The following is a 12,011-nucleotide window of genomic DNA, read 5'->3' as shown; positions in this document are numbered from 1 at the left end:
TGAATCAGGAAGTAGACTGGCAAATCTTCCTCCATGAGGCATATCCATATAGGCTGCTGATGCTTGACACTGATAGTGGAGGCAAAGTGCAGGTAAATGAGGAACACACTGAAAATACATAGTTAGGAAACTATGGAGTATCAGTAGAGTGTATTTGTACTGGCTTTGCATTAAACAAAAATATTCAAAACAGGGAATAAAACTTTATCTGAAATAGAAGGGTGTCCAGCTCCGGTCCTCAAAGGCCACAATCCTGCAGGTTTTCAATGTCTCTCTGCTCTAACACACCTGACTCAAATTAATGAGTCATTGTACAGACCTTCATAGGCTGATAGATCCTTTTAATTTAAGTAAGGCACGCTGGAGCCGGGATACATTGAAAAACCTGCATGACAGCGTGTCTAAGGGACTGACTTTGGACATACATTGTTTTTGTCATTATCTTTTCACCTCATAGAAATATTCATCTTTTGCTCTTTTCTTCTTTTAACTATCAACTACGGGATCCTAATATTAAAGTTTAATTTAATCTTTTTCTTGGTAGAAAAAAAGGGGAATCATAAGTCTATACTTAGCACAAAAAGTAAGGAAATTGTTGTTTGCTTAAATATTTCTCCCCTTTAATGTATTGGGCATAGTTGAAAAGCCTGATTAGTACTTTTGCAACGATGTATAACGTGTATGAGCAGGTATAACTTGAATGGGCAGCACAGCTAAAGGTATGGGTAGTGCAACCCAATTCAACAACTGTGGGATGAGCTTGTATGTGCTGTTTGCACTGGAGTAACTAACACAACCACAATGGCTGATGTTGAGCAGCTGCTGGTTGAGGAATGGGATGCCATTCCACAGCAAAATCTATCCAGGCAACTCAAAACAAGAATTAATACCAACAGGAGAATATTGCAGGAGACTTTTTAGGTGCACTACCCACACGTTTAGCTGTATTGCTCATTCCACAGTTGCACGATCCATATAAGTTATACCTCATCATAAAAGTGACTAGCCATGCTTTTCAGTAATGTGTAATACAACACCAGTTGCTATTATTAAAGGGAAGAAGTGATCAAACAAACATACATTTTCTTACATTTTGTGCCAAGTTTACATATTTAAGCATAATTTAAGTCATATGCACACGAAAATGATACTGTCAATAACCCTCAGTTGGTTACACATTTTGCAATCTATTGCAGCTCCCCATCACATTTCCTTCCAGTTTTTTAAGAACACCGTATACATTTATTTCATTCTGACCTGATGCAACAAATCCACAATTTTATCTTTCAAGTCTGATACAACATCTGAGCCACAGCTTTTTGAAGACACTGGTTATTAGAATCTGTAAAAAAATGATTGAAATGATACATAACTATCATATGTTCAGCTGGTGTTACTTTACTGCAATGGAGGACACTTTTAATTGGGTGTGTTATTGCCAGAATAGCTAAAGAATACTGTGTGAGTTTGTCGCTGCTTTTCATTGCAGCTAAGCTAGTCTGATATTAAAATAACATTGTGTTGCAGATTCATTGATGTTACCCTGTGGGCATTTCATAAAGTATCCATAGGTTTTGCCATGGTAAAGCAGATTTAGGGACAGTAAAGTGGAGAGGAATGCAGAAAGGACAGAAGAAAGAGAAAAGGGAGTGACTAGAAATAAAGAGCAGTTGAATATGTGTGTATATATGTGTTACCAGATCACAAAATAACTTTACAAAAGCAATAATAAATGAACTAACTACTGCTGTAACCTTACAGGTCCTTACTGGTTTGGTTGAGGTTTCTTGAGTCATTGGCAAAGTTCCCAGAATTTAATGTGTTGACACTACCTTCTCTGCTCACTCTGAGCGAGCTGCCTCCAGCATAGATGGGCTTTTATCTCTTCTTCTCCTTTCACTCATTTAAGTCCCCCAAAACTCAGAAGTAATTCCTCTTGTCTCCTTCCTTCTATGTAGAATTACTATTTCCAGCCAGGTAAAGCTTAAGATGACATCCCTGGCTTATAATGATATTGTACCACAACAACAGCAAAGAACATTTATCTTGATGACATCACATAGTGGGCATGCTTAAACATGGAGACTGTGATGTTAAAGTGAAAAGATGAGTCTCTCTTTAAGCAGATGTAGCTGGAAGAGATGCTGAGTTTTGTTTGTTTGTGGAAGTATTACCTGTTTTTTATTTTTTATTTTTGTTTGTTTATTTGTTTTGTAGTGTGAGGCATTTGGCCTTGGCAGGTGTCATTGTGTAGTGTACATTTAACTGGGTTAGCACTGGTTACATTAAAATAAATTACAGTAATCTGATTACTTCAAAAGATTACATATTTAGCCCCATTGGTCTCACATTAGCTTTGAAGAGACAAAGGGATTGATTTACAGAAAACCAAATATGTTACGGTATGTTATGTGAAGGTGTTATCCCTGCAAAATATTCTGAAAAATGCCTTCAAAACGTAATGAGAGGACCTATAGTTACTGTGAAAGGCATAGATCACGTTGTTGATGCATAAACGCTGCTTCCTCATTCTGTGAGAAAATGCCAGGCATGTCTCAGTGTCAGCTATGTTGTCTTGTGTGATCTCATCTCTGTCACACCCATATTTTTTCCACTGTCACAGTTCAAATAATCCTTACTCACTGACATGATGCATTGGAGACACAAGCACCTGCTCAAAGGTTTGGTTCAGTCCTCGAACTCCGACGTAACTTTCATCATTTCATAACTGAAACCGGGCCTGAACATTGCTAATACAAAATGCTATTTCCTCCAGAGATTTAAGGTGTCAGTGATTCAGACTTTTAGTAAAATGACTCTTATGACTGTGCATAAAAACCCATTTATATGTATTTTATTTGTGTTTAATTAGTAGCTTGATTGATTATATTTGCTAAAGTACTAGGTTGAAATTAAGTTTAAAGAGTGGCAGAACCTAAATCCATCTTTTCATTGTGCCCAGTCTTGGAAAATATGATTTAAAAGAAGACATACAAAGCGATGCTAAAGGAAATATATTATTATGAATCTGTTTTATGACAATATTAATAGAAAAATAGCTGCCAGTTGCTACTGCCATCTACTGGTTGGTTACTTTGTAAGAACAATTTATTAGTAAAAGACTGAGTGGTATAAAATGAAAAGATAACAACAAATCAATAAAATACAGAAAGAAAAAAATGCATTTAAAAATATAAGTTAATAATAATAATAAAAAAAAACCTCTCTATTCAAAGTTCAGGTTAGGGTTTTCTAAGACTGTGACAAACGTCAGGACACAGTTCCTCTTTTTGCAAGTCAACCAAGGGAACATGCAGTCTTTTATTTGGCAATCTTTCCAATGAGAGGAAGTTGAAAGCATGACTGTTGTCTGTAGCAGCATAACATGGCAAATGTTTGCTAAACTGTCACGAGCTTTATATATATATATATATATATATATATATATATATATATGCATATATACACGACTGTTCAAAAGTTTGGGGTCACTTTGCCATAGGATTCAATAGGGAAGTGACCCCAAACTTTTGAACGGTAGTATATATGTATATATGTATATATATATATATATATATATATATATATATATATATATATATATATATATATGTATATATGAATGTTAAGTTTTGCATTCAAACACAGTAAAAGTGAGTTGAACAACTTTAATTTACATGAGATGAGGCAGGTTGTACCAGACTTGTAAGGGTTCTCTGATACAAAAAGAATAAAAAAAATAAAAAAATAAAAGAAGATGTATATTCATAAAGGGAATAGGGGGTGTAAAAAATTTAAATAGCATTAAACCAAAGGCTTTCCCACTAAATGTTACATAGACTCAGTAATCCAATCACCACTATCTTGGTTCAGCAGAACGTGCACTCCTATATATATATATATATATATATATATATATATATATATATATATATATATATATATATCTATATATATATATATATATATATATATATATATATATATATATATATATATATATATATATATATATCTATATATATATATATATATATATATATATATATATATATATATATATATATATATATATATATTTCCATCCATCCATCCATTTTCTGCCGCTTATCCGGAGTTGGGTCATAGAAGCAGCTGCCTAAGCAGGGAAACCCAGACTTCCCTCTCCCCGGACACATTCACCAGCTCATTCAGAGGGATCCCGAGGCGTTCCCAGGCCAGCCGAGAGATGTAGTCCATCAAGCATGTCCTGGGTCTTCCCCGGGGCCTCTTTCCGGTGGGACGTAACCAGAACACTTTATATACATATATATATATATATATATATATTAACTTTAACTGGGACATTTGACATACCTTGTCATATGTAATTATTTACATTATTTTGTTTTTGAATGGTTAATGACATCCTTACATAAGGGACATTAAGGTACCAATACAAAACATTTTTTAAATATATATATTAACAGTTACCAAACATTTAAGAATGGACTAATCTTCTACACAGATAACATGGGTGCTTTGGTCACTTGTATATTATCTTATTAAATGAGGTTTGGTTCAGAGAAAAACTTTTTAAAAGATTATACTCAGTTATACTCAGTACTACTTACATAAACAGTACTATACCAGGATGGGTTATTTACACACATTTATGTCAATGTATTAATCTGATCTTTTGACTCTACCATACAGTGTGAGCTGTTGGTTTGATTGCTTTGTCTCTTGGACACAAAGGACACCTCCCGGTTTCCCTCACCTGGGGAGGTGCTGGAGATGTGGCGGAAGAGCTTCTGGATGCCAGTGTCACGCAGCGAGCTCCTAAAGGAGCGAGCGGCGAACATGTAGAGAACGGGGTTAATTGTGCTACTGATGAAGACCATGGCTCCTGCAACGAAAGCCATGGTACTCCTGACGCTTTCCAGACTCTCTGCTACATCATGGAAAGAGCCTTCAGTGGCCAGGCTGATGAGCGAGAGGATGTTTCCTATCTGATGAGGTGTCCAGCAAATAGCAAATGCAATCACTATGCTGGCAATCAAGACAGTGGACTTGCGTTTTGACCTGAAGGTCATCTGAGTGATGCGGCTGCACAGGCAGCCATAGCAGACCACGAGGATGGAGAAGGGTAGTATGTAGCCCACTATTGTTTCCAGCAGCACACACACCACTTCTTGGGTCACAGAAGTATATTCCCGGTACAGACAATGCTTCTCATCTGAGTCAGGTTCCATCCAAACAACCTGAGTCAGGATGACAGGTATGCTGAACAAGAACGCTGCAATCCACAGAACCACCAGAACTTTATTCAGAGCTTGCTTTCTTTTCCAATCAGCCGAGGCAAAAGGATAACGTACAGCCATAAAACGTTCCACGCTCATAACGGTGATGAGGAAAACACTGCTGTACATACAGGCGTTGATTATGAAAACCATGGCTTTACAGCAGGCCTCTCCAAAGATCCAGGAGTGGGCCAGAGAGTAGATCCACAGAGGCAGGGTGATGAGGACCAGCATGTCTGCCACAGCAAGGTGCAGGATGAGAGTCACAGTGTGTGAGCGCTGCTTGACGTGTCTCAGGATGGTCCAGATCACCAGCAGGTTCCCAGGAGCTCCAACCAAGAAGGAGAGACCCAGGATCAGACAAACTACCACTATTCCACCATCAAACTCTTCAGGAGCCATTTTCCCTAAGGGAGACAGCTCATCTGAGTGGTTCATGCTGCAAATGTATGTGCTGACTGTGGTGTCTGGAGGAAAAGAAAAACAAATTGCTTTACAAGTAAATCTTCACTTCCCCTTTATGGTTAGAAACAGGGTTTCTTCTGACTGTTTTTTTGAGACATTCGGGTGATTCATGTATGTGTCATCTGCCCATTTTTACCTTAAGCTATGACTTAAATTTCAGAGAAAAGGGAAAAAAAGAAAGCTTGTAAAACTGCCCATAAATAAGCTTAAATGTAAGAATTTAAAAGAAATCTAAATGATCAGAAACAGAATAACAGATTTATTCTTTCCTTTATTAAACTTGTTATTTTAATAAGAGGAAGAAACTTCAGTTCATGAATGTTGTATGAAAAATGTGCCAAGGATGTTCTTAAAATGAATCAACCAAAATGTGTTAAAAGCTCTTGTGTTTTAAATAAATAGATAGAAAAAACAATGTGTTTTAACAGAAAATATTAGCCAAGTTGCCTATGTCATGGTCTGCGTCTTTACATGTGCTGCACATGTTTTTAATCAGAGTATTTATTTTTTAACAGGATTTAGGATTGTAAAAGAAAAAAACAGAGGTTGTCATTTATTGTATAAGTGGATTTGAGTGTTCAACAAACAGGCAGAATCTGTGGGATTTGGTTCTCTTTAGATTTCTGTTTCTGGTATTCTGTGCTTATTTTGCTCACTGTTTTATTTATTTTTTCACTTCTTGTTCCTCTGCATCACCTGGTGTTCAGTTATGAGAGCCACACCTGCTCATTTCTTGCCTTCTTTTGTTTATTCCCAGATCTTCATCTATACTGGTCCTGATTGTCTTTGAGCTTCTAATTTTTCTTTGTCTTTAGTCTGCGAAGATTTTTATTTTAGTTTTTGTTCATTCATGCTGCTGGCTGCATCATTCTTTGTTTCTTTTAATACCTCTTAGTTTCTACATCATTCTGCCTCCCACATCTGAACTTGGGTCTTTTCTCTTCATATCTTCACAGTGACTCATGACCTAAATAGACAAGTGCTTTGCAAAAGGAGGTTGTTTAACATTTGCTCTTTACTCCGTGTAATTGGTGTGATTATCATAAAGCACAATCCCACTTTAAACTGTTGGAGTGTAGAAAACTTTAGCAAAATTTAGCGCACCAAGTCCCACAGAGTTTTTAATGGAAACATGTTAACATATGCCAAAACTACCAGCATAGTGATGCTATGGCTGTTAGGACTTCAGTCTGGCATGTGTTGTACAATTTCTGAAATAATCAATTATCTAAAAAGAAAAAGTCTGCACTATGCATTTAAAGCTAGGATGTAAGTGACATTTCATGGGAAAGAAAAAGAAACTTGAGGACCAGTCTTTTTAACTTTGCTGCTGTGTCCTCAGTTCTTACTCAAGCTGAATTTTCTTTTTCATCAAAACAGAAAAATGTGCAATCTCTCCCAAAATGCAATACCCCAAACTGACAGATCCACACATTTAAACTTGATGTCTCTAAATGACGGGAATATCAACACCTGCCCCACAGTCTTCACTGCAAAACAAAAACAGGATTTTCAAGAAAACATAAAGTTATTTAGTTTCTGACTCATTAATGTTAATATAATTTTCACCCACATGAACTCATTCAAGAGCCACGAGTTCTCCAGTTTTGAAGTGAATAAACAGTGATGTTTAATTGGAAATGAGACAGAATACTCCCCTGTTTGATGGTTGAAAGTGATAATAATATTACATTATTCAGTATTATTCAGTACTGATTTATTATTTTACAAAAAACGTGCTATAACTGTGTTAGTGAGGTCTGATACAAGATTAGGATATAATATGTAGTTACAACATAAACTGCAACACGTTATCAACTCTATTTAATCACCATTTAGTCTTCATACTAAATTGTAGTGGCAGCCAACATTTTCCCGCTGTCCCTTTTTCACATGACCAGGTCTTCAGGGATCACAGTATGCTTTCTTTTCAACGTGGAGTGTCAGACGTCTCCTCTGTCTGTGTGTTTGCTGCCCCCTGGCCTGTCTGGTGTTGCATTGCCAGCTCCCTGAGTTTATTTGTGTGAGTGACCATTTCCTGAAATAGCCCAACCAACCGAGACTCTTTGAGACTCCCTCTGAAGTTCCTGGCGAAGAAGGAGTATAACAGAGGATTCACTGAACTGCTGACGAAAGCAAGAGCTCCAGAGCCAAAGATAAGACTGTCTGGTACACATTCATGATCTGTGTCTGATTGTAAAATGCAAACTAGATCAATAATGTTGATGATGTGGTAAGGCAACCAGCACAGCATGAAAGCAATCACAAGAGTGTGAACAAGAATTCTAGATTTCTGTTTCGACCTAAAGGTCATTTTCTTGAGCTGCACAGCAACAAGACAGTAACAAATACTAAGAATAATGAAAGGAAGCACAAATCCCAGCAAGCTCTCCAAACATAAGAAGATAATTGCTTGGGAAGGAAGGAATTCCCTGAAAAAACAGGTCTCAGTTTCATCACTTTCATCCACAGTCTGGGTCAGAGCAGCCGGCACTCCTAGAAGCAAAGCGAGGAACCAGAGAAGTACAAGACATCTATTCATAGCTGTTTCGGTCTTCAGGCGCATCATCACAAATGGATGACAGATGGCTAGAAAGCGCTCCACACTCATAACAGTGATGAGGAAAACACTGCTGTACATAGAGGCGTTGATTATGAAAACCATGGCTTTACAGCAGGCCTCTCCAAAGATCCAGGAGTGGGCCAGAGAGTAGATCCACAGAGGCAGGGTGACGAGGACCAGCATGTCTGCCACAGCAAGGTGCAGGATGAGAGTCACAGTGTGTGAGCGCTGCTTGACGTGTCTCAGGATGGTCCAGATCACCAGCAGGTTCCCGGGAGCTCCAACCAAGAAGGAGAGACCCAGGATCAGACACGCTGCTGCTGTCCCACCATCAAATTCCTTGGGGGCCTCTGAAGGAGACAGAGGAGATGAGTGGTTCATGCTGCAAATGTATGTGCTGACTGTGGTGTCTGGAGGAAAAGAAAAACAAATTGCTTTACAAGTAAATCTGCACTTCCCCTTTATGGTTAGAAACAGGGTTTCTTCTGACTGTTTTTTTGAGACATTCGGGTGATTCATGTATGTGTCATCTGCCCATTTTTACCTTAAGCTATGACTTAAATTTTAGAGAAAAGGGAAAAAAAGAAAACTTGTAAAACTGCCCATAAATAAGCTTAAATGTAAGAATTTAAAAGAAATCTAAATGATCAGAAACAGAATAACAGATTTATTCTTTCCTTTATTAAACGTGTTATTTTAATAAGAGGGAGAAACTTCAGTTCATGAATGTTGTATGAAAAATGTGCCAAGGATGTTCTTAAAATGAATCAACCAAAATGTGTTAAAAGCTCTTGTGTTTTAAATAAATAGATAGAAAAAACAATGTGTTTTAACAGAAAATATTAGCCAAGTTGCCTATGTCATGGTCTGCGTCTTTACATGTGCTGCACATGTTTTTAATCAGAGTATTTATTTTTTAACAGGATTTAGGATTGTAAAAGAAAAAAACAGAGGTTGTCATTTATTGTATAAGTGGATTTGAGTGTTCAACAAACAGGCAGAATCTGTGGGATTTGGTTCTCTTTAGATTTCTGTTTCTGGTATTCTGTGCTTATTTTGCTCACTGTTTTATTTATTTTTTCACTTCTTGTTCCTCTGCATCACCTGGTGTTCAGTTATGAGAGCATATCAACACCTGCCCCACAGTCTTCACTGCAAAACAACAACAGGATTTTCAAGAAAACATAGTTATTTAGTTTCTAACTCATTAATATTAATATAATTTTCACCCACTTGAACTCATTCAAGAACCGCAAGTTCTCCAGTTATTGAAGTGAATAAACAGCGATGTTTAATTGGAAATGAGACAACAAGGCTGCACTTCCCTTTACAGATAAACTGAACAGAAACCAGATTTTTGTCTGAGCAAAACAAATATAAGTTCAAGCAAAGTTTCTAACACCACAAGCCAACCTCACAACCTCTGACTTTTGCAATGTTGTGCATTTAAGTAAACAGTTATAACTATTTTCTAGCTTAGCAACTTATATCAGAAAAATAAAAATAAAATAATTTTAGCATGTTTATAATGTGTATAACAGTAAATAGCTCATCTATTTCATTACCAAAACCTTCTTCTTGTATTCATGGTCATACACGTCCAGATTCTTACACATCGCTGCCACCTTCTCTAACTGAAAATCATGAGCATGATTTGGCTAATTTGGGATTTGTGTTGCTGCCCTGCTCTTGCTACCTGGCAACTCTGAACTTTATCCAAATGGCTCAAAGACAGAAGCTGCTGAGCTACAGAATAAGCCACTAGGTGAAAATCTGTAACAGAAAGGACCTAAATAAATATTCCTTTGCTAGCAAATTAACATGATCAGACATTCTAGGAACCATTGCATGGGCTGATGACACTCCCTGTTACAGTAGTCCAGCTGGGAAAAGAGGAAGGCTGGAGCTGATTCATTTTTCTTTCTTATTCTTTTCTCAACTTTTACATTTGCAGCTTTATCTTTGGACTCCACCTTTAGTCAGCCGTCTCTCCCTTACACTGTAAAAATGACTCAAGTCTTGAAAACTGTCAAATGTTAAGTCTGCTGATTGATTATAAATTAAATTTGATGTTTTCTCTTGATCTTATCTAGTCATGGACTGAATAAATTAATTTAAGTTTACTCTCTTTTAGTTTGATGTTTCACTTCCTTTTGGTCTGTGGTCCACCTTAAAATTAGTGTTTTTTTTGCAGTGACAATGCTTCATAGCTGCAGTGTGTATTATCATCTAATGTCAGTATAAATCAAGAAAAATAAATCCCCACCAATTGCTGATGTGCTGAGATATGACACTTCTCTGTATGCTGACAGTACTCAAGATCAGGATATCTCTCCCAGAAAGACCAGGAGAAACTCACCCATGCATTCATCTCTGGTAGACTGGATTACTGTGATGATCTTTTTTAACGAGACTTTCTAAAAAGAGCATTAAACAGCTGCAGGTTATCCAGAACGCTGCTGCTAGAGTTTTAACCAGGACTAAGAGATCTGAACACATCACACCAGTTTCTGTCTGCCATTTAGTCACAGAATAGATTCTAGAGTAGACTCTGGTCAACTAGTCCAAACCAGAGTCCAGACTAAACATGGAGAAGCAGCATTTAGCTGTTATGCTGCAAACAAGTGGAACAAACTGCCAGTGGAGATTAAACTTTCACCAAATGTAGACATTTTTAAATCCAGGTTAAAAACATTTCTTTTCTCATGCGCCTATGCATGAAATCTGCATGGTAGCTTTTAACTTATCTTGCTTTTAATCATTTTAATTTAATTGATTTAATAGTGATTTTTCCTATTTGTTACTGCCTTTTTCTACTTTTTAATGCTTTCTTTGCACCATCAGTAACGCTTTTAATGTTCAATGTAAAGCACTTTGAATAGTCTTGTACATGAAATGTGCTATACAAATAAACTTGCCTGCCTTAAAATCACCTGGGGTGGAGCTACACACTGCCCTGATATTTTATTTTTTATATAATTGATATGTAACTTCCGAAATATTTCAGTATGTAGTATCACAAGAAATTTAAGTTCAGTTCCTTTTTTATTTATCATCAGCTTTTTATTGGTCGTGGAGGTTGAATGATTTCCAAATAGTATGTATTTAGTCTTACTTAAATTTAGTGTTCATTTATTACAATCAAACCAGGTTTTAATTTTAATTTTCCACTTTATTTAAAAGTTGTTCCAGGTCACTTCCAAAGCACAGTAATTTGGAGTCCTCGGCAAGTAAGATTGTCTTCACTGTGCTGGAAATTGCACATATGTCATTAATATACAGTGTAAAGCACAACGGTCCTAAAAGAGATCCCAATGGAACTCTACAGTCTTTGTTATTTGTTTTTACAAACTGGTTTAGATTTTTGTGGTAACTCTTCACCAAAGTTAATGCACCCCCTCTAATTATGTGATTAGTGTAATAGTGAATCATTATCAGCAGTGTCAAATGCTTTTTTTAAAGTCTAAGAAAATCCCTTTGGCATATTCCTTACTGCAGTTGTTGCTCTGTCAACAAATTCAATTAATACATGTGTTTGATTTCTTTTGGGTCCATATTACTGTTCATCTAGCATCATCATTCATTGTGATATACTCACATTCTGTTGTGGTATATCTTTTCACGTATCTTAAGAAACTGCGGGAGTAATGAGATTGTCCTATAATTTGTAAATATGTCTTTATATCCCACCCCAAATGAAT

The 12,011-nt window shown here is 36.7% G+C and overlaps 2 protein-coding genes across 2 annotated transcripts; both read right to left on the bottom strand.

Annotated features, from left to right (window-relative positions):
• Window positions 1-4,226: 4,226 nt before the first annotated feature.
• Window positions 4,227-5,740, bottom strand: si:dkey-148a17.6 (uncharacterized protein LOC108190685 homolog). Its single transcript, XM_041987291.1, has one exon. It carries the CDS (start codon window positions 5,718-5,720, stop codon window positions 4,653-4,655), a length of 1,068 nt encoding a protein of 355 aa, XP_041843225.1. The 5' UTR covers window positions 5,721-5,740; the 3' UTR covers window positions 4,227-4,652.
• Window positions 5,741-6,857: 1,117 nt separating this feature from the next.
• Window positions 6,858-8,703, bottom strand: LOC121641884 (leukotriene B4 receptor 1-like). The gene has a single exon (XM_041988239.1). The coding sequence runs from the start codon at window positions 8,689-8,691 to the stop codon at window positions 7,678-7,680; it is 1,014 nt and encodes a 337-aa protein (XP_041844173.1). The 5' UTR covers window positions 8,692-8,703; the 3' UTR covers window positions 6,858-7,677.
• Between the last annotated feature and the right edge of the window lie 3,308 nt (window positions 8,704-12,011).

Source organism: Melanotaenia boesemani, chromosome 1, assembly GCF_017639745.1.
Source record: "Melanotaenia boesemani isolate fMelBoe1 chromosome 1, fMelBoe1.pri, whole genome shotgun sequence".
Lineage (NCBI taxonomy): Eukaryota > Metazoa > Chordata > Actinopteri > Atheriniformes > Melanotaeniidae > Melanotaenia > Melanotaenia boesemani.
Note: the sequence above shows the minus strand (reverse complement) of the source record. Positions and strands in the feature narration are given on the sequence as shown.

Excerpts from the sequence above, each read along its gene's own strand:
- LOC121641884 (XM_041988239.1), bottom strand. The coding sequence starts at position 8,691 with ATGAACCACTCATCTCCTCTGTCTCCTTCAGAGGCCCCCAAGGAATTT.
- si:dkey-148a17.6 (XM_041987291.1), bottom strand. The coding sequence starts at position 5,720 with ATGAACCACTCAGATGAGCTGTCTCCCTTAGGGAAAATGGCTCCTGAA.